Here is a 24,265-nt window from a genome sequence, read left to right as displayed (position 1 = left end):
ATCCAATAGTTGATGATTAATAATCAATGTGCTCTAGTGGTGTTGTTAAACAAAACAAACTTTAAACGTTATGGGCGCCACAACGGGGATGGTGTGGGGATGGTTTGTAAACGCGGTTGTCCTCCTTCCGAGATAAATATTAAATTAATATATAACAGCACCCCACCCCACCACCACCCCAGTCCCACCCCACGTAAGAATACAAAACAGAACCACGTTTTGTTCGTCTTCGTTTTTATTTCTTTTTCTTTATTTCTTTATTTTTTTATTTTTTTTTTAAATTTGAGATCGGGTTACCTTTGGTGCTTATAAAACTTCAAAGACTCAAAACTTTAGTAAACATTCTAGACTTTAGGGGTTTACTACATTTTGTTTGTATAAGCGAAATTTTCTATAAAGATATAACCATGGAGCTGTCTAGACCTGTAGGCCTTCGTACAGTGTCAGGGTGACGACAGATTAGGCTAGAGCTTTAGACCATGTTATTTTCCCGGTACTGGCTCTCACATAGAGCAAGTTTAACGACTCAGTGGGTAGGTGCAAGACAACCGCTACACCGACGTCTTTCTCACTAACCACTAATAACTAAACAAAGTAAAATAATTGTATTTAACGAAACCACTAGAGCACATTAGTTTATTAATTAGCGGCTACAAGATATCAAACATTGATATTTTTTACATATAGTATTAGAGGGGAAACCCGCTAAATTTTGCTATTAGTAGCAAGGGATCTTTTATAGGTACCATCCCACAAAAAGGATAGCACATACCATAGCCTTTGATATATACTTTATACACATATACATGTTCGATCTCTTTGACGATATGCCATGTATAGCCTACTTTACGATGTTGTGTTGTTGGTTTGTTTTTTGTTGGGGGTTTTGGGGGTTATTTTTTGTGCTTTTTATTTTATTATTATTATTTATTTATTTTTGGCGGGGTTGGGGCGAATTGGGGCATGGGCGGCTGTGTGTGTGTGGGGTGGGGTTGGGGGGTTGCTTTTACTTTTCTTTTTTTTAGCTAAAATTATTATTTCAATTTATACGGTATATAACAACTACATAAACAAACAAAAAACAAAAACTGACATTAAATTTCGATAATTGTACTTCATTTGAACGCAAGGTCATTCGTCAATTCGAGCTGCGATTAAAAATGTAGAGACTTTTATAAAATGTTTTTAATAAATTAAACATTTCCGGTAGAAACGTTTCACGGGATGTATTTAACGCAACACCGGGGGTTTTGTTGTCTTGTTTGTAAGAACGTAGGTTGTTGGCTATTTGCGTCAAGAGTTATCCTATCAAATGTTATGTTAGTTTTTTAGTAGAATTAGAGAAAAATCTTAGAACTTCCTTGAGAAGTGTGTGTCAGGCACCATGGACTTCGAAGATAACCAGAAAGAGTCGATGTCCTTGGAGGATATTATGAGATTAGTTGATGATGATAACTCCACCGATGCAAGTGGAGTGACTCAAGTTTATATTGACTCGGTTGATCAAGGATTCGGACCCGGGGATTCCGAAGATAATAAGACTGGGTCATTTGTCGACGACGACGGAAACCCGGAACTATCACTAATCACTGGCGATAACGGCAGTGACAACACCAATCATGGGTAATAGCAGTGTGCTTATCAAAAACAACATACTAATCAATTAATTTATTAAGAAGAAAACAAAAAAAACAGGTGAAAAATCAGTTTAATGGTTGCCATAACTAAGCCATGCTACATGACATGTAGGCCGAGTATTCCTTCATTTGGAAGGTAGCAAAATTCCACGGAACCGTTCAGAAGTGCTTAATGGCTAGGCAGGATAAACCTTGCCGTTGTGCTTGCACGCAAGGTTAATCTTGATGAACTAGCAGGGTCCTAACTTGCCCCACAACCAAGTTGCCCCATCTATATCGGGATCAGGCTAAAACGGAACCACTACCAAAACGGAACCATTTTTGTTAGCGAAAACGGAACCGATTGTGGCTATAACAGCACCTCACTGTATTGTCTAAAACGGAACCACACATAATAGAGAGAGAGAGAGAGAGAAAAAAATGAAAAATCATGACTAAGGTTTATTGCCGAATAAAGCCGGTCAAAATCGTATTATTCAACATGTGAAACCGTGGATTGTGCTACGATAGGAATTAACACTTACCAAATCTTTTGAGTTGTTATTACTGTAGACAGTTGATTATCAAGCATTTAAGTTACTAGAATTACACCTGTATTGCTAATTGTTAATCCCCATCACCGATTCCGTCTAGCCGGAGTGTCGCAGACAAAACATCAAAGCTCACGATGTTCACTGTACAGCCTTGCTGGGCTTGCTTGGTTAAGTACACAACAGTCGATTGCTTGTTTTGTAAATAAATAAACATCATTTTACTTTATTACGTCTGACTTCCTTCATGAGATCTGTTAGTTGTTGCTGTGTTTAAAAAGGTAATAGAGTAAATTAGTGCCTTCAGTACAACTGTTATTTTTAGCTTGAGCACGTGCTAAGATGATGCTTGACGTCACTAATCGAGGCCCATACTATGTAGCCCAAAAATAACAACACTTATGTATATAAACAATTTCATTTATTTAATTCACATAAAAATGAACTATGAGCAATCATGTTATAATAGCATATATTGTTTTCCCATTGGGAATGCGAGATAAATAGGTTTTGATTTCGGTGCCGGTTTAGCCATCGATTTTGGTGCCGTTTTAGCCAACGCAGGTTCCGTTTTGTCCACAGATTTTGGTACCGTTTTAGCCAACACAGGTTCCGTTTTGTCCAATTTGGTTCCGTTTTTTCACCTGGAGCCGTTTTGGCACGGTTCCGTTTTCGCTATAACCCACTATATCTTGCCCTCAGAAAGTAACCATCTCTCCCTACTAGTCCGGAGGGATGTAGTAAGTGTGCTTTTACTTACTATCCGGATCTCTGTATTGTTCATAAAGAACATTATTACTTTGGTTATCACAAGTGGTCGTTTTTGCTCCAACGTACCCTACCAATAGGCCTAATAGTAAGCATTTTTTCTTTGGATTTTTTAACAGAGTAAAATACAGGGCTAGCTCTGGGTGATCCGAAAATTTTGCCAAATCAACATTTTAAACTTTAAAAATGGCAAAAACCCAGTTATGTAATTTATTTGCCAGTTGTTTTTAAAATTCGCAATTGGCAAATTTTGCGAGTGGCAGAGATATTGTCCGAACCAAATTGTTAACAACTAAGAAAAATTACTCTCCTACCTTTAATTGCCGTTAGATTTCCTCCAAAGTTTGTCCAGACAAAAATCTTGAAAAAAACATTACAATGACACAGATTGCACATACCAGATGATAACTATGTCACCTATATCAACTTCGCTGAGAGCGCATAGAACAAAAAGCATGTAATTTTGTGCCAGCTGCCATTTTGACTTTTTTGGAATATTCTTCAAGAGGGATGAAAGGATAGGACAAATCTAACAACATCATAACATGTTATGATATAAAAGCAAACGTGATGACATCATATTAATTATTATTATTATTTTTTTTTTTTTAATGATACCACAAGAGATCGTTGATTTCATATTAATTGTGTCACATACTTTGGAGGCTTTCACCCCTCATGAAGAGTATTCCATAAACAAGCAACATGGCAGACGGCAGAAAACTACATGTATTTTTTCCTATGCAATCTCAGCAAAGACGATATCGGCGACATCGTTGCAGTCTCGTGTGTGGAGTCTGTATATTTGTAGTTGTTGTTTTTTGCGATTTCTGTCTAGACAAACTTTGGAGGAAATCTAATGGCAATTAAAGGTAGGTGAGTAATTTTTTGTAGTTGTTAATAATTTGGTTCGAACAATAGGCCTGAAATACTATAGCTCCATTTAGTTCTATTAATGCAAATTGAAATATATTTAGTTAAATCATTTGTTATATCATCATGAAAAGTCATTTATGTTGTTTTACAAGGCAGGTTGATGACTTGTCGTAAATGACTGCATTTGTTTACACTGTGCATACAGGAGTTGGTAGGAGCCAACATCACTTCGCCTGAAGCTTGAATACCGGACGCATTGAAAACAAAAGAAAATGGCTGCCCCCAGTTAGCAGGAATAATAAAGTTTTTTTATTAACTCAAAAATTATGCGTTTTTCATTCTTAAAGTGTCAGTATGTGTTGGTGGTCCAGGGCCCAAGCTTATAAAACGTTTAGAGTACAGACTAATCTCTAACATTCATCAGATGTCACACGCATACAATTTATATGGCGTTGCTATGATGTTCATGTTGCAGACTCTATTAGAGTTTTGGGTCAAGACTTTAAATGTTTTATAAGCACCAGGCATGGCATGCATCTTTCCAACACATAAGGCTCATATTTGATTTTAGTTTTAACCTGTTTATTTTGCATAACAAATTTCCTTTTAAGCGCATGCATGAATTGTCGGAAGAAATACTAGAGATGGCTCGTAGTTTTACTGGGCATTATTTTTCAGGTACATTGAACATACAATATCAGAAGACCAGATTTTAATGCAGATTCACCCAGGGAACAGACGGATGCCAAAAAATCTTACCCATGCAACATTAACTATTGAGACCCAGGATCCTGAAACCAAAGCAATGCACGTTAAAAGGTATACAGTTGTTTCAAGTGGATACAGTTTTAAACCTAAATTAAACACAGGTATGTGTGAGATAATTGCAGACTGGTAGGGCTATTTAAACAGTATGTTTTAACTATATATATATACCTAAGTACCTGTAGATTTTGGGCCCGTTGTACATGTACTTTCAGGAGTTTTTCTTTTTCTGTCATTTTAAAAGATGGGTGGGTAAAAGTGGTTGTGCTACCGCCACTATATATATGTTGAGTTACAGCTTCTTTTACTGAATAGAATCAGCAACATATAGTATTCTTATTAAATAGCAGCAAATGATCTTTTATACACACATACATACCTCCTTTGATATGGAGGTACAGGGCTCGAACTCCTGAATGTTTTAAAAAATATTGCCATGGATGAAACAACCCACCGATGGCAATTTTGAGCCTACCTATGGCAGATTTGTTTTTTTAAGTGACTTTTGCAGCAAATCAACATGACTGAAAGGTTATTTTTTCTGTATGTAGACATATTTCAAAAGCACAAATGTTAAAAATTGAGAGAAAATATACACCAGGTATATAATATACAGTTTGCCATTATTGAGGAGCTTTAACCAGTGACAATAAAAGTGCCATCTTAGGGGTTGAAAAATTATTTGAAAACTCACTTGCCATAGGCATTTTTACTTGCCCGAAATAGTTTTTCACTTACCCAACCAGAAATTTGCTTATTTAAGTGAATAAATCAATAAAGCATGTATAACATACCAGTGAGTAATTATTTATTTTATATATTAAGTGTACATGTATATAGCATGAATCTAAAGCATTAAATCAACTAAACTAAATCGTGTTTGGTGTTTTATCACAAGCTGAAAGATAGTTTTGCTCAACCAGTTAGTAGATTCAGATATAGATGTGTCACTATGAATGGTACAACCCAATTTTTTTGACGAGCGATCATATGACTGGCATTCTCTATGCACTGCTGATACATTGTGACTTTTTAAATAGTCAAGTCGGAATGTCGAGCATCCGTCAACGAATCTATTTTATTTCTTGCCGATATTGTTGGGTATTTGGAGCATATTGTGCATATAATAACGTTCTTTTTTTCGTCATATTATACCCAGTGAAAAGTGTCTTTCCATATTTCTTGAAATTTTCGCTCACGTTTTCCTTCGTCGTATTTCTTGTTCTTTTTCGTAACACTCAAATTGTCACTGGTGTGCTCCGATTTCCTTTTAGTTTCCCCGCTAAAATAACTTGTTATTGACTTTTGAGACATAGATGATAATGTCACAGATCAATAGTCAAACCACGCGGTCGCCATGGGCACAGATAGCTATAGCGCTCTAATATATTTATAGAACAAAGGTAAGTAACTCTAATTTCAATTCATTCGTACATAATCGCAACTTGTCGGCTTTTTCCATACATGGTTAATACAGGTAGACATTTACGATTGATTCTTTGACACAGGGTAAGAAGATGACAAAGCTCGTTGATAGAAATGTTTTTATTCTTCATTTGCATGCGAAAGTAATCAAATTTAATTGGTATGAATGAGATTTTTATATTTTTATTTTCTATCATTATTTTTGAAGTTTACTTGCCCACGGGTAAGTTAGATCTGAAATATCAGTTGTCCGACCATCATATTCCTCTTGCGTCGGGCAATGTAAATTTTTAACCCCTGCATCTGCGATGCTCCCGGCCTACAGTAATTAATATCTCAACGACAGCAATTGCTGTTGGTGCCATTGTTACGTTCCAGCCCTGGAGGTATTAACTGGTATGTAACATGCAAATCTCTGAATTGTACCTGTATACATGTATGTCTGTCAATGAGTTTCTTTTACAGAAATATGCAGTTGCTAATACTTCATAATTTACAGTAGCTGCTTGGTTGCACTGTTAATGTTATTAAAAATAGCTTTGTTGAAAAGTCGCTATTGCTATATATTACATGTAAGTGTTGAAACTGCAAATTACGTTTAAATGATATTGCGAGGCATTATGAGACTAGTAAATGCCATCACAAATACTTAGTTGACTTCTAGTTCAAAATTTATGTTCTTAAATGTTTTTTTATTATTATTTTTCTTTTTTTTTAAAGGTTTCAGTGTGACTACGATGACTGCAACCGAACTTACACAACTCCAGGCAATCTAAAAACTCATCAGAAAACACACACAGGTAACTGAATTTTTGTTTGATGTCAGGAATTTTTTTTTTACATTTACTCAGTAAAATTAAAATTCTTTATTGTCTTAATCATTAAGGATGGCTTAGTTGCTGATTTATGTGTCGTTTGTTGTATACATGCTAACATAGTGTATTAGAAGAAGCCAGTAAAACTAATAACCCATCAACAGTATAATGATACAGTCCTTGGTTTTTTAAAATTATAGGCAAGTGAAAAATTACACACCTCAATATGCTAAGGCGGGTGAAAAATCACTCTCCAAAATAAATAAAATAGGCAGCATAGCTCCGATTGGATTTTGACTGGTACGTCTACAAAATTGTCTATTAAACCAGTATTTCCCGATTTGTGCAAGACCGAGAAGTACCAGTTTAACGACTGCATGGAAGCCACTGCCATATTATTATTTTTTATTGTTTTAATAAAAGGACCTTCCTATCAGCTAAATGAGCTATGAAAACTTGATTTTTATAAACAGTGGAAGTAAATACACCCATCTATTTTACATGCGTCATTTGTTGAGTGTAATGTGTGCTGTTTTTCACACTTGTCAGATTGAAATTAAGTGCGCTGTACGAGTGTTATCACACCTGCGCACCTTAAAAAGCAAGGTCTGATGATACTGACTTGTTTTCTCACTAATATACAATGTACATGCTTATTTTAGTGGAGGTTTTTTTGTTTTTTTTTTTTTTTTACAAAACCAAATGGTAGTTATGGGGTTAAACTACTGGTAGGTACACCTCAAATGTACAATATATCAGCAGGGTTTTATTTTTGTGTTTTTATTTTATTTTTGATCAGATGCATAAAAATTGTGTTAAGTTAAGAGATGTAATATTTTTGGTCTACATGAAGATATTAAAGTATATATATATTTATTTATTATCCATATGGTTCAACATAACCAAGTTAATAATAAACATATGAAGCACACGTGTAATAACAAGTGTAATGACATAATTATGGGAAGCGACGTCATTCCATGACGTTACTCAGACCAAGCTCAGACTGTGCATTTGAAATATGACGTCATTTCATCGTCTCCTTCTAGTTGTGGCTGAAACCTTTTGAGTTGGGTCTTGTTATTCATAAAGACAACAACAATAATAATATGGATAATAAAGAACTTATTACACTCGCATGTGAGTCGTACTGATTTTACAAAACTCGTGTCAGGATTCATGTACTACCCTCGCTCTCGCTCGGGCAATACAAAAATCCTGACACTCGTTTTGTAAAATCAGTATGACACACAAGCTCGTATAATAATCTCTATATATTGAAATATACAGAGATGAAGTATTTTTACAGGATTTTGTTTTAACTCTGGATTTTAGCACCACCTGAAAAAGAAGATAAGTTGACAGAAACCTCAACTTTCCAAGACACTTCAGAGATCAAGAGTTTTTGTCAGACGTGACTTAAATTTGTGAAAACCAAATAAAGATAACAGTCCTTCACATCTAAGATGTGCAATCATGCTTGCAAGCCTAAGCACTCTTTAATTTAATTTTTTGAAGCGGTTTTTATCATCCACCTAAAAATATGGTAAAAGCACGCCTCCTACTAGTTGAAAACAATCAGCTTTAACTCCACCTGGTAACAGTGTTTGAATATCATTATACTGCTTTGTAAAAGTTTTTTTGTCAGTATGTGCACACTTTACTCAAGATGTGTTTCTATGGAACACAAATCGCTCGCCTCGAGTTCATGAGGTAAGTTATTTATCACTCACCTGAAAGTTTCAAACACGAAGGACTGACATGATACAGTGTGCTATAAATTATATTCATGGAAAGAAAATATGATAATTTCACTGTAAATCTCTTCCATTCTAAATACCTAATTGTGTTTTAATCTGTAGGTGAATACACATTCATTTGTGATCAGTCTGGCTGTGGAAAATCTTTCTTGACCTCCTACAGTCTGAAGATACATGTGCGAGTCCACACGCAGGAAAAACCGTATGGCTGTGATATCACCGGCTGTGAAAAATCATATAATACACTATACAGGTGAGATATTATGGCTGTGAAAAATCATATAATACACTATACAGGTGAGATTATATTAGTTATGGCTGTGATATCACCGGCTGTGAAAAATCATATAATACACTATACAGGTGAGATTATATTAGTTATTATGGCTGTGATATCACCGGCTGTGAAAAATGATATAATACACTATGCAGGTGAGATTATAATTTTATTAGTTATTATGGCTGTGATATCACCGGCTGTGAAAAATCATATAATACACTATGCAGGTGAGATTATATTAGTTATTATGGCTGTGATATCGCCGGCTGTGAAAAATCATATAATACACTATACAGGTGAGATTATATTAGTTATTATGGCTGTGATATCACCGGCTGTGAAAAATCATATAATACACTATACAGGTGAGATTATATTAGTTATTATGGCTGTGATATCACCGGCTGTGAAAAATCATATAATACACTATGCAGGTGAGATATTATGGATGTGATATCACCAGCTGTGACAAATCATATAATACATTATGCAGGTGAGATATTATGGCTGTGATATCACTGGCTATGACAAATCATATAATACACTATCCAGGTGAGATATTATGGCTGTGATATCACTGACTGTGAAAAATCATATAATACACCATACAGGTAAGATTATATTAGTTATTATGGCTGTGATATCACTGGCTATGACAAATCATATAATACACTATCCAGGTGAGATATTATGGCTGTGATATCACTGACTGTGAAAAATCATATGATACACTACACAGGTAAGATTATATTAGTTATTATGGCTGTGATATCACTGGCTCTGAAAAATCATATGATACACTACACAGGTAAGATTATATTAGTTATTATGGCTGTGATATCACTTGTAAAAATTGTATAATAGTCAACCAGTATACAGATGACATATGACTGGTATCACTGGCTGTGAAATCTATAATACACTATGCAGGTTAGATATTATGTCAGTTAATAAAAACCCTACGCAGCACACATGCACTGTATTTTCTTGTGTATTGCCTACTGCACCAGACAAGCCGCTTTTGGCAATAAAGGTGGGGGGTTTTTTGGGGGTTTTTTAAAATTATTATTTTTATTTTTTTTAATATTTATTTTCCCCAGTCCATTTTGACCATATCAAGGTTGGGGAGCCTTGAATTCATGGCCTTACATCTAAGTAATATAATTTATATACAAGTACATATATCTAATTTGTTGTATAATAATGTTATATAGTCATATATAACAATTTGATACATAAATGCATTTGTAATGTTTCTGTATAAATTAAAGATTGGTAAAAAAATAAAACAAATTGCTATGACGCATATAATGGAAAGGACTGGGAAATATAGGAGAAGAAGAAAGAAGATATAATGGTTAAAACACATAATAATAAATTGATAAATAAACAAATAAGCAAACAAACAAACAAAATAAATAAATAAATAAACAAATAAAATAAATAAATACATGGGGGTGGGGTGTAAATCTATACTAGCACGAAACAAAAAGACCTGCAATTCGAAACAAGCTATTGTTAGGAAATACGTTTCAGTCCAAAAAGGGTGGTTTTGTCAAAAAGATTATCAAATTGCCCGCTCCGACAGAAAGCCTGCCGTAGCTTGCACGGCTACCGCCTAACCATAGAATCTGATTACGTGATCTATATGTACAGCTAGTACACACCTAGCTCAGACTCTGCATGTGTGTGCAGATTGCTTCTACAGCCACTGATTGGCTGGCTTTATAAAGACAAGATTTGATTGGCAATTACATACTGCCTGCACTACTTTTTGTTCATTCATGCTTTCATTCATCTGTCAGTGCCATATAACTGTAAATAAAATGTGTTGAGTGCATCGTTAACTAAAACATTTCCTTCCTTCATTCATCTGTCAAACTGTTACTACAGACTATACATATTTTATTACGATACAAACATTCACGGCAAAATTCTTATGAATTCAACACCAACATCGATGGAAAATGCATCATACTCTGTACCAGCAATAACTGCATCAAACGTGTCAATGTCTGTGACGTCGCACACACGCGAGATGTCCCACACACACGAGGTATCCCACACACACGAGGTATCCAACATGATACACAGTCTGTTTTCAGTTCCCATCTATGGTGGTGTTTTCAACATTACCATCAACGCCAAAAGCAACGATGAAAACTAATCACGCACGTCAAAATACTTCAAAAAATCCGGCTAAACAGCGACATATACTGTCCGATTTGGATTCCGATTAAATTGTACAGCGTGCAATCACATGTAAGCCATGTGCAAAAAAACTGGCTCAAACTAGGACATGTCAAGGGTCACGCACTGTTCTGTTATTTTCGAGTTGTTTCTGTCTTTTTTTCTTGCGACCAATACCTTTCTAACTGTAATGGTTCTTTTGTTGTTATCACATTTTCTGTATTCGTTTTTTATAACGCCGACTATTTCTTCCATAATAACAATTTGAAAAGAACAAATTTGAATGTTTTAAACTAAAATGTTTTTGCACTGTGTGCCCTGCTTACGACTGGCGGTTTCTTGGTTGATGTCACAAAATGACTGTTTTTTAGGGTGGAGTTTGTGTGAGTGTGTGTGTGTGTGTGTACATACATATGCTTGTGTGTTTATATGACAATATTACTGTAATCATTTTCAAAAATAATAAACACTATTATATGTACCAATATTAAAAAAAAACCTGGTTTTTATTTTATTATTTTGAGTGTTTTTGGAACTATTCTTCTGTGGATACTGTTATGTGTACACCAGTCATGTCGCGTATGAATATATTGTTATGGCTGGTAAGATTGACAATGGGTAATGAAGAGAATAACCAACTCTTTACGAGGAATTACGGATTATCTGTCTCTCGTGAATTAATGTTGTAAAACATTAATTCACTCAGGACAGATAATCTGTAATTCCTCATAGCTTGTTAGTTATTCTCCAATTATTACACTCACATTCATGTAAGACTCTCACTCGGGCAGTACAAAATTCCTTACACTCCTTTTGTAAAATCAGTACCACACACAAGCTCAAATAATAATTTCTATGTAAGCTATGGATACCAATTTCTTGTCTTCTCAAATTAATTTTCACCTTGGCATTTGTAAAATATGTTTCAGGTTGAAAGCTCACAAGAGGATTCACAATGGAGACACATTCAAGTGTGATGGTGACGGCTGCACCAAGTTCTTCACGACACTGAGTGATCTGAGGAAACACATCAGAACACACACGGGAGAGAAACCTTACATGTAGGTTCTCTAATAATAGATCGCGCCTGGTGCTTATAAAGCGTTTAGAGTCGAGACTCGAGACTAATAGAGTCTGAGACAGTAATGTCATGACAATGCCATACAAACTGTACGCGTGTGATGTCATTAGAGATTGAGTCTGGACTCTTAAAAGTTTTATAAGCACGGGCCCTGGTATAGCTAGAGCTCATCCTGTTCATAGCCAAATTAGTCAATTGCTATTTTGTATACAATGTGGCTACAACATTTAGCATTTGGTTAATTAAATTATCTTCAAATTAACTGCATTTTCATAATTGCCAAAAAAATGCTGAAAATTGGCTAAACCAAACATTTTTCCTGTATAGCTCAAACCAAAATTTAAATCTCATCAGTTTTCACCCTTCTTTTGGTAATCCTATTTGCCAGATGTTTTTTCATATAAACATTATGCTGTTTAAAGGAATTATTTTAATTTATTGGGGGTTGTGAGTTTTAGTTTTTTTCTTCATATACAGCTTAATTTTAAGGAAAACATGCTTATGTAGCAATGTGAGATAAATTTGAAAATTATATTTTCTGTGTCTTTTTAAAATAATTATAAAAAGTCATGTCAGCATCCCGTAGTCTGTATAGATCATTTTGAGTACCTATAGGCACCACAACAGCATTTGTTCTGTGGTTACTTGTTGTATTCGCTTAGTATAGTAACTGTTGTTTATTTAAAAAATAATATTAAATACTGAAATGCCTTTTTAAATCTTCGTTGCCTCAGTAGTATTTAAATAACCCATTAGTTTGAAATTGTGTGTCATTTTCAGTACATATGGTATCGTGTGCAAGTAATATTTTGCCGTTTACATAACAGCAAAATGAGACCGTGCTCTGGTATAAGGGTAGATAACTCAGGGTTTTCATGATTAGCCTGTTGATTATTTTCATGGTAGCTATCAAGAGAATGTACTTAAAGAAATAGCAATCAGGTAGCCCTGTATGTTTCAAGAAGCAGGAAGGAAATAATTTATTTAATGACATACTCAACACATTTTATTTACGGTTAAGTGGCGTCAGACATGGTTATGGGCCACACAAATATTGAGAGATGAAACCCGGTGACACCACTCCATGGGCTATTTTCGATAAACATCAAGGGATCTTTTATATGCACCATCCCACAGACAGGGTAGTACATACCACGGCCTTTGATATACCAGTTGTGGTGCACTGGCTGGAACAAGTGTATGTTTCAAAGAATATATTTTGACTTAGAAATTATATTGAACTGAATGCAAATGTGAATGGTGGTGTGCAAAATGAAGACATTGTAGATAACTTCAGTCTGTATAGATCTTTTGTCACGCTGAACTTTTTACACCATTATTAATGGTGGGCCTTTTTTTTTGTTGGTCTTTCTGACAGAATGGGGCGGGACGTTAGCTCAGTGGTAAAGCATTCACTTGATGCACGGTCAGTCTAGGATCGATCCCCGTCGGTGGACCCATTGGGTTATTTCACGTTCCAGCCAGTGCTCCACAACTGGTGTAACAAAGGCCGTGGTATGTACTATCCTGTCGGTGGGATGGTGCATATAAAAGATCCCTTGCTGTTAATTGAAAAGAGTAGTCTATGAAGTGGCGACAGTGGGTTTCCTCGATCAATATCTTTGTGGTCCTTAACCATATGTCTGATGCCATATAACCGTAAATAAAATGTGTTGAGTCCGTTGTTAAATAAAACATTTCCTACCTTCCTTCCTTCTTACAGAATATTGTGTTTCATAGCACATCCTCAAAACTACACTTAGTCTAGTCTTGTTATTTCACAGATAATGAACACAACTGATGCAGAGATCGTTTCTGTTTTTTGTTTTTTTCACTTTCAGGTGTAAAGCTGATGGTTGTGGGAAAGCATTTGCCGCTAGCCATCATCTAAAAACTCATTCACGGACTCACACAGGTTGGTTCAATTACCTCTTGTTTTATTAGGTGTGATGTAGCCCTGTGGTAGAGAACTTTACTGAGGTGTGATGGGTCATAGGATCAATCACTCTCAGTGGACTTGCCTGGATTGTTCCCTACCAGTGCCCCGCAACTGTAACATCAAAGGTTATGGTATGTGCTGTCCTGTCAATGGTAAAGTGCATGTAAAGGATCCTTTACTGTTTTTTTTAGTAGGAGTAGCCTGTGTGGTGGCAGCAGGTTATCTCTATCGACCAAGATTGGAAATAACTATGTTAGATACCAAACAGATGTAGATTAAAATATTTTCAAACATTAACCTTTCACAAGTTTTCACAAAATAGATGAGAATTTAAAAACCTGTTTATTTTATTTTTGAAGAAAATTATTTTAATTAAAAAATATACCCTGTATTATCAAGCTGTTTTACTTAAAACTGAAAGACCTATAATCCTTCCCACAGGGAACGCCTTTTATCATACTATGGAATATACTGAAAGTTATTTATTTTTGAGCCAATTGTTTTCAAAAGTACACACAAAAATAGTTTGGTTTTTTCGTTACTTCCAAAACACTTTTACTTTTCTTCTTACGTGAAACCAAACTGAAATTATTTATTAAACACATTTTGTAGGAGGATAGGACGGACTATAGATAAGGGGTTATCGAATATTTCTGATTTTATTTTCAGGAGACCTAGGTAAAAAAGGTAGTCTCATATTTCTGACTTTATTTTCAGGAGAAAAGCCCTATGCCTGCAGCAAGGAAGGATGTACAAAAGCATTTTCTACAAACTACAGCTTAAAGTCTCACAAAAATCGACACAGCAAAGACAACTCAGACGCAGTTTACGAGGTAACAACACTATCATGCACATATTTATATTTATTTATTAGTCCCCGACTGGTCCAACCGGAGTGGACTATAGGTTTCATCTCCGTCCTTCTGTCCGTCTGTCCCACGAATGTTTTCCAGATGTTTTTTCACAAGGCTTTGAGATATTGAGCTGTTACAGATCAGTTCCGACTTTCATGACGATTTACTCATTTGTGACGAAGTTATGGCCCTTGAACTTAGGAGATGTGAAAATTTGTTTTCAGACTTTTTTTCAGAAAATCTTTAGATATTGAGCTGAAATTTTGTGTATAGGTTTATCACATACTGTAACAGATCAAGTTTGACTTTCATGATGATTTACCCATTTTTAACGGAGTTATGGCCTTTGAACTTAGGAGATGTGAAAAAAAAAATTCTGGGCTTTTGCAATGCCTGGATATATCAAGTTTAACTTTCATGGTGATTTACCCACTTTTCAGAGTTATGTCCCTTGGATTTAGGAGATAAAAAAAAATTGTTGGGACCAGTATAGGGGACATGTATTGCTTTAGCAGTACTCTCAAAATGCTTGTTATATTTGTTTATAACAATACTGCCATGTTTCTTGTATTTGTTTATAACAATACTAACATACACATGTTTATATTTCTTTTTTGTATTTGTTTATAACAATACTAACATACACATGTTTATATTTATTACTTGTATTTGTTTATATAAACCCATGATGTCTGTGACATAACTTTACTTCAATGTACGTTTATTTATTAAAGCTCATCTTGCATACAAAGTAATATCATTAACCGGTCTCAGTGGTGCAGTGGTTAAGCCATCGGACTACAGGCTGGTAGGTACAGGGTTCGCAATCCGATACCGGCTCAGTGGGTAGGTGTAAAGCCACTACACCCTCTTCTCTCTAACTAACTAACTACTAACCAACTAACAACTAACCCACTGTCCTGGACAGACAGCCCAGATAGCTGAAGTGTTTTCCCAGGACACGTGCTTGAACCTTAATTGCACGAAAATAAATTGAAATGAAATAAATATCACCATGGGATTACATCATGTCAATATTAATATATATTAGCTATTAGCTAACACACAATTAAACCAATAATTCATCTGCAAATTAATTACCTGATAAAATATTTGTGACAAAGACTTCTGTTAGCCTTCTCGTTTAGCAGAAGAGGTCAGATAGTTTTATTATGTGGTGGTTCCCTATGTATTCTTGATACATAATTAAATGTATGCATATATCTGTTGATAAAATTGATTAAGCTAAAATATTTACTTATATACTTGACTTGCAATGTGTCCTATGATGATCACTTAATATTCTTGCAGGTGAACAAAAATTGAAGATTGATTTTGGTTTTTTAATGACCCAAGCTTCATTATTTTATGGCCTGAATATATATATATATACTAGTGGAAAAAAGTAACTGTGTATGGTTATCATGTTGATAAAAACATAATTTCAAGACATGAAACGATAAAGTGATCATATAGCATTATTTATTAGGCAATTAAGCAAAACGTCAATTCATTTAAAATGTCACAGCATCCGTCATTTCATCGGTATTGGGGATGAAAGACATGGGGGGTAAAAAAAACAGTTCACAAAGTTAATAGCGCGTATGGCCACCGTTTGCGTCGATGCAGGCCTGGCACCGTCGCCTCATAGAGCCTACCAAATTGTTGAAGAATGCGTGGGGAATGCCGTTCCAGATCTGTACTAACGTCTGACCAAGCGCTCTCAACGTCAGCGGCTGGTTAGGCAGTGCACGTACACGACGTTGCATCTCATCCCAGACGTGCTCGATTGGTGCAAGATCGGGTGAGGACCGCAGGCCACTGCAACACATCGATGTTCTGCTGTGCTAGAAAATCCATTACCCACCCGGGCGACGTGAGGTCTAGCATTGTCATGCTGAAGCGTGATTGTGACGTTACTGTCCTTGCACAAATGGGATGACGTGAGCCTGAATAATGTCGTCACGGTAGCGTACAGCGTTCAAATTGCATCGATGACCACAAGAGGTGTTCGTCCAGTTGACGTGATGCCACCCCAAACCATGACACTGCCTCCGCCAAATGCACGTCGCTAAACACAGCGTCACTAAAACGTTCTCAACACGACGATACACTCTTGAACGGCCGTCACTGCTGTCCAAAAACCTGGACTCGTCCGTAAACAGTATACCCACCAGTCACGGCGATTAAAAGTGCAAGTGTCTTCTACACCAAGCCAAACGTGCTACACGATGACGTCTTAGCAAAACTGAACGGACAGCCGGGCGTCGCGGACGGATACCATGCACGTAATCGATTCCGTACAGTTCTGGGATTAATGGCACGCAATCAGGAATGGTCCGCGCTGTCAGACTTGCCGTTTGGAATCGATTCCTGAGGTGCATGTCGTGACGTCACGCGTGGACGGCCTGCACGTTGTTGGTCTCTGATATTATAACGTCTTAAAGCCTAATACTGTTGTGTACAAAATTGCGTAGCGACAGCGTGATGGCGCATACCAGCCTGGATCATGCCAATTGCGCGAAGGCGTCATTTTCGTTTAGCCTTGGGCATTACTTCTGCTACACAATTTTCAACAGAAATACCTGCTTTTCTGTACCCCACGGTTGGCATGCAATGACCCGACAGTTGATCGACAAAAACTTGAAAAGTAAAATATTTGGGAGAAAAAAATTCAAACATGTTCATGTCCCAGAAGCAAAAACTGCACGTGCAAATACGGCATTGACCCAGCTATTGTGTGGCGGTGCGTTCACTGGTAACATGTACAAAACATCAGGCTAAAATATTGAGCGGTTTTATTTTCATCAGATTTTTTAGGTTACACAGTTATTTTTTTCCACTAGTATATATATATATATATATTATTTTTTTTTTTTTTTTTTTTTTTTTTTTTTTTTTTTTTCATTAATTAATAATGGTTCTGCTCCATAAACAAGTATAAAATAACACATTCATGGGTATACTGCCCCTTGCAGTTTTCACGAGTTAAATCTTTATTTCAGTAGTCCATCCTATCCTCTTACAAAAATGTTTTTTGTAAATAATTTCAGTTTGGTTTGACTTAAGAAGATAAGTAAAAGTGTTTTTGAAATAACAAAAAAATGCTATGTTTGTGTGCCATTGAGAAAACAGCTCAGAAATAAATAGCTTGTAGTAAATTCCATAATATGAAAAAAGCGTTCCGTGTGGGACCAACTATAAAGCTTGCTTTAATGGTGCATGTACTGTATGTTGAAGATTTCTGTTGTTTAATGATATACCACATGTTCATGTTTTGTAGAATCAGCAACTCATGAAGTCTATGTTTTCTGAAATCAATGGCAGTCAAAACACCGAAATCAATTCCGTCTCAGGTAATTACAAACATTGCTAATTGTTGGCAATAAATTATATACAAAAATAAAAATTTAAATGTAATTTGTGTTTATATCAAATCAAATATTCATTGGTCAAAAGTGAATAAAAAGATCACAATTAAAGGTTTTCTAAAATTTCTCATTAAACTAGGGTTGTTTTTGGTATTTTAATCTCAAAATTGATTGTGGGTGGAAATGAAGTGATTCCATTGCACTTTACTTCTGAGAATTGTAAAAATATTTGTAACATTTTGCAATTGTGATATCAACATTTTGCTTGATGTTATGCAATATTTAATTTTCTATTTGCAGAAGATATGCCCACCCTGTCAATGCAAGACCTTTTCCAGCCTGTGATGCCCTTAGTTCTGCCTACTTCCGAAATGCACCCCACGATACAGAACAGCAGCTGCACAGCTGTCTCTGACCAACTGCCCCAACATGTTCTTCTTCTTCCTGACATGGCAAACCCATTCTTCAACCAGAACGAAAATCTGTGCTCATCTCGGACCACATCACTTTTGGGCTCTGAACACAAGGCTCCGCTGGATGACGTAAAGAGCCTCGAGGGCGAGAGACTGGGAGAAACCCTCTGTACGGTCAGTCTGGAAGCGAGCGACTGCGGGGGAGAGTGCGGTCTGAGCATCAAATCGGAACCTTCGGAGTGGCAGCAGTGTGATGCTGTGTGTTCTGATGAATCTCAGTGTGCTACTGTGATGGACCCGGCGGCTGTTAACAGCAGCAGCAGAAGCAGTGGTCAGAGTGATGCCCTGAGTCCTGCGATGACGGAGCAAGGAGTGATGCCAATGTCTTTCGCCAGCATGGAGCAACAACAGCAGCAGCAGCAGCAGCAGCAGCATATAAAACAGCAGCAGATGATTCCAGTTCCAGTGATCAACACGGCAGAGCTGCAGAAGGCTGCCAACCAGGCAGACAGCCAGGCCCCCGTGATCCATGCCGAGGCCCAGATCAACGCGCAGACGCCGATGGTGGAGCTGATGCCACAGCAGATAGAAGCCGTCGCGGAGAGCGCATCTGTACCGCTCAGTCAGATCTTCGTTCCCGTCGTCAACCAAACGGAGAGTGGGCCAATCATTCAGCTCGTTCCACTCACACAAGACTCTTGCATGTCCGTCTCATAGGCTTGTTGAGAGGGCTTTTAAAAAAAATGTTATGAGGGGGTCTAGTCGGTATTTGTTGGTTCAATCATTCAGCTGGTTCCATTAACACCAGTCTTGCATGTCCATCTCCTAGGCTTGTTGAAAGGGGTTTTAAATTTTGTATGGGGGTCTAGTCTGTATTTGTTGTTCCAGTCATTCAACTGGTTCCATTAACACCAGACTCTTGCATGTCCATCTCCTTAGCTTGTTGAGAGGGGTTTTAAAAAACATTTATGGGGGGTCTAGTCCGTATTTATTGGTCCAATCATTCAGCTGGTTCCATTAACACCAGACTCTTGCATGACCATGTCCTTGACTTATTGAAAGGTTTTTTAAAAATATATATATATATATATATATATAAATTTGGGGGGTGTTTAGTCGGTAGTTGTTGCTTTATCCAAGTCATTGCTTTTTTTTTGCAAATCACTCTGTGTGCCTCCGACATTAGAATCATTCATGTTGGTAGTTTTAACATATGTAGGTTATTCCTATCAAATAGCAGCAAGGAATGTTTTATGTCAACTTAACCACAGAAAGGACAGATCGTAGGGTTTTACGTGCACATTCAGAACAAGCTGTTGTAGTGCACGCCTGTCATGGGTGCAGGTGCCTGGCCTGTACGGCTCCTCCGTTCAGGATTGGGCAGAACAGATACATGACTTGCAATATGTCTGTTGTGGCCCACTGGTTGGGATGGGAAAAATCTGACAAGGCCACTGAGGGATATAAATCCCTATGACCCATCACATCTCTACTAAGACTTCTATCACTGAATTATGTGCACGTCTTCCTCACTGCAGAACATAGACATGGTGTATTTACGGTTAAATAAACTAATGGTTGAACCATCCATTGTGCAGTTCTGTTAGCAGAGCTATGCATGACATCATTATCTTAGACTAGACTGCAAGTATGATTTAGGTTTTATTTTTTTTAGATCTGACATTGGATTCGGTCATGTTTTTGGTTTCTTAATAGTTTTTTTTTGGGGGGGTGGGTGGGTTCTAGCCAAATAACAAATTGAAGTTAAATAACAAAAAGCAGTTCCATTCTATTGAGAAATTAAATTGAACTACTGCGATACTTTAAATTCCGCGATATTGTGTGTAAAGAATATTTGTTTCTATCTGAAAATAAACAATGTTCCACTAATTGTATTGTAGTATAATTTTGATACAGGTTTAAAAAAAACATTCATTTATTTCTCTTGCAATTAGCAGTGGGTTAGGTCATAGATTAACTTGACCACTGAATAGAACTGAAGTGGTTCTGTTGAATGTTGATCTTTCAGCTTGGACCCTTTGTTGAAGCATGTTAGTGTTATAGACATAGCAGCAACTTGGATTTAGAGTTGAATAAAATTAGTGCTTGAATCATTCTTTATGTATTCCTGATACGAGATCCATCCATGTCAAGTTTCTTGGACAAATTTACATGTCACATTTATTGTAATACTTGAATCATTCATTATTATATTCCTGATATGAGGCCCATCTGTGTCAGGTTTTTTGGACAAAGTAACATATTACATGTAAGTACGATTGTGTTGGGTGGGTTTTTTTTGTAAACATCAAATCATTCATTGTGTGCTCCTGGTACCAGAATTCGGAACAAGATCTAGAGAAAAAAAACAGTGTTGTATTTGTGTGTTAACAAACTGGTTAGATGCAGTGTGTTCCGTGTTGCAGAACTGCCAACTGCAGATCTATTTACTGATGTGTAAAGAGCGATAGTGATGGGAGATCAAATCAAAACGGCCGACTTGTGTAAGAGCTCTACTACCTTGTTTTCTAATTGCAGGTGTGTTTTATTGTCTAACATCATAATATTTCCCCATTCTAGACATAGTGTTGGACTGAAAATAATATGAATTTTGTATGTGCAGACTTTCATAATTATGTGTTTGTGATTGTGTGCACATGCATTTAATTTTCATCATCTCAATCTCTAGGTTAGTTTTGTACTAAAGACGGTGTGAATTTGTATGTGTATTTAGCACATCGTTTTAGACTATGATGATGTGGATGTTTTTAGGCATGAATTGTGAGTATGCGTGCATAGGTACTTATATACCAGCATGAATTTATGTACATATGTATGATATGTATAGATCCATTTGTTTTTGTTGTTTTTTAAACTATTAGTCATATACATATATATATATATATCAATTATTTATTTCTGCGCTCTGTGTCATATTGACATTTAAAAATTGAGAATCACTCCTGTCACCAGAATGTATTTGACATACTTAACATTGTATTTTGTTTGTCATGTTCTCTGGATTTAATAGTTAACATTTAAAAGGATTAAAAGTGATGCCTGACAGTATGGGAGACAGTATTTCAAAATCTTGGATGACTGGAATTTGTTTTTTCACCTACCAGGGCTAGCTCTGGGTAATCAGAAAATTTCGCCAAATTATCTATTTAAAAAAAGCTAAACCTATAGCTATTTTTTAATCAAATATCAAATATTACACTTTTATTTTTTCTTCGCCAAATTAAAATAAAATTTGCTAATTGTTCTAAAAATTTGCGATTGGCGAATTTGGGGAGTGGCAGAGCTATCCCTGCCTAGGTAACCAGTTGTTCAGTCGTAGGAATCATGTCAAATTGTATTTGCATAATCAGTGAATTAACTAATCCTTGTTACACCTGTACCAAGGCTTGGTTCTACAACATAATAATATTCGACTTGGTTTTTTTAAAACGGTGAGATAGTAAAAAAAAAACCCACATTTTTATTTGACATCTGGCCTAGTGCTTATAAAACTTTTAGAGTCTAGACTCGAGATTCTAATAGAGTCTGAGATGCTAATGTCATGACAACGCCATACAAATTGTATGCATGTTACATCATTTGAGATTGAGTCTGGACTCTAAACGTTTTATAAGCACGGGCCCTGGATGTGTTACTCATGCATAAATTGTCTAAAAGTGGTTAATAAAACATCCCTAGCAGTAGAATAGTTCAGTACAATGGTGTGTATATAATGTAGATAATTTCACCTTTTCCCAGAGTTATTCAGAGCCAAAATAACCCAACAGAAATACATGTGGGTATACATTATGCTGAGAAATGGGTTAATTGGGGGTGAGTGGAATTAAGCTGTTGGATTATGGAATCCTTGCTTACGATTCAGACCACGTTTTAAGGACCAAGACAGTTTGGTATACATGTAGCTACCTCTGTTGGACAAACAGTACTGCCATTTTGCTTCAGATGCATATAGCTTTTCACTTCTTTGCGGAAACACTACCAATTGATGTACATGTACCATACAGTAAAAAAAATTCATCATTTCCCATCAAGTAGCCAGGTTACTCCATTCATCAAGAAACACTATCATGCAGCACTAACTAAAGTTCAACAACACTTCCATCCAAAGTAAATGAGTAAATGCTACCATTGCTTTTATACATTTCACCATTTATCTCCAAGTATGTGATTTTTTGTCACCCAATATACAAAAATCACACCATTTCTTGCCATGCAAATGCATTTTATGTTCTGAAACATCTAATAAAAATCAATGCACTGTATTTCATAGTCTGTACAAATATTTGATCAGGTTTCTTCTCTTTTATAAATAAGATGGCTGGTTGCACTCTGCTGTTTAAGGGACCTATGTTAAATCATGTTTTAAGCTGCAGTTTCAAGTACTCACTAGTTATTATTTAACCTTTTAAAATGAAGCATTCATATTAATTGTCTTGCCAACGTACACCATTATTTGATATCCTTTGGCTTTACTCCCTGCTCTACATCACAGAAAAAATATCTTACTGTATATTGTAACATTAAGAATTTGAGTACTATTATTTTATGGGTTTGTGTTACAAAGTATTAAAAAACATGCTCACTGACATGTACCATATTTCCTCTAATAAGTGCCTGGGTGCTTATTCATTTCAAAATGCTCACAGACCTGGTGCTTATTGGAAATTGGCACTTAATAGAGACACAGCCTTTATTTTGTCAAACAAATTTTAGAAATTAAAGCTAAAAACTACTAACTTACAAATATATTTAGTTTTAAACATTAATTTTGAAATGTAGCAAAATAATGAACAAATTAATATTTGTCCACAATGCCTGGTGCTTATTAGAGGCCCAGCATTTATTTTGTTGTAAAGTGTTACAGACTTGGCGCTTATTGGAGGCCTGGTGCTTATTGAAGGAAATACGGTATGTTGTGTGAAAGCAGCTTATAATAATTTGATAGCGATAACTCATGAGTTTATTACAACTAGTTGCATCTGTATTTTGTGTTAGTAAATGTAATATGGTGAGGCAAGACTGTAATTTAATTTCTTACCTACATGTTGGTGAGAACATCATTTGTTATTTTTGATAACACATATACATGTGATAACAATTTAAAGACAAAATTAGCTTCTCCTACATGTAGGTGATGACCAGTGACCTAATTCACAAAGGTCTCTAGACAACAAAGCATCTTCTTTGCAAGTCTTTTAGCATTGCACTGTGAGATCGCAAAGTTGCGAGAGTTTAATGAATTAGGTTGCAGGTCGCTAATGCCATATCATCCAATGAAAATAACTACAATTGAAATAGATCACTCAGACTCCGTGACTTACAAGTTAACTGAAAATTGACTTGTCTTTGATGCATAAGGTAACCACAAGTATAAGCGCTAGGGCCGTAAATAGGTTTTAAATTTATTTTAGAACTGTTTCTGAGGATATGTAAGAAATAGATTACTACATTTGTATCCCTTAGATATCATTTATGTTACAACTTAATCGTTAAGATTTGTTTTAAAACAACTCGTAAGATAAATGGATCTTAACGGCCAC

The 24,265-nt window shown here is 36.0% G+C and overlaps 1 protein-coding gene across 1 annotated transcript; it reads left to right on the top strand.

The window, feature by feature from the left end:
- The first annotated feature begins 1,315 nt into the window (after positions 1-1,315).
- LOC121372052 (metal regulatory transcription factor 1-like) lies at positions 1,316-20,392 on the top strand. The gene is made up of 9 exons (XM_041498304.1): positions 1,316-1,623; positions 4,490-4,630; positions 6,722-6,801; positions 8,679-8,829; positions 11,976-12,107; positions 13,969-14,042; positions 14,784-14,899; positions 18,204-18,276; positions 18,592-20,392. Exons 1-9 carry the CDS (start codon positions 1,385-1,387, stop codon positions 19,419-19,421), a joined length of 1,836 nt encoding a protein of 611 aa, XP_041354238.1. The 5' UTR covers positions 1,316-1,384; the 3' UTR covers positions 19,422-20,392.
- Positions 20,393-24,265: the final 3,873 nt, after the last annotated feature.

The sequence above is a fragment of the Gigantopelta aegis genome, chromosome 4 (genome assembly GCF_016097555.1).
Source record: "Gigantopelta aegis isolate Gae_Host chromosome 4, Gae_host_genome, whole genome shotgun sequence".
NCBI lineage: Eukaryota > Metazoa > Mollusca > Gastropoda > Neomphalida > Peltospiridae > Gigantopelta > Gigantopelta aegis.
The sequence above is the reverse complement of the archived record's forward strand: the minus strand, read 5'-3'. Positions and strand labels throughout refer to the sequence as shown.

Excerpts from the sequence above, each read along its gene's own strand:
- LOC121372052 (XM_041498304.1), top strand. The coding sequence starts at position 1,385 with ATGGACTTCGAAGATAACCAGAAAGAGTCGATGTCCTTGGAGGATATT. Across the intron at positions 12,108-13,968 it reads ACGGGAGAGAAACCTTACAT|GTGTAAAGCTGATGGTTGTG; the intron begins GTAGGTTCTCTA and ends TTTCACTTTCAG. Across the intron at positions 18,277-18,591 it reads CGAAATCAATTCCGTCTCAG|AAGATATGCCCACCCTGTCA; the intron begins GTAATTACAAAC and ends TTCTATTTGCAG.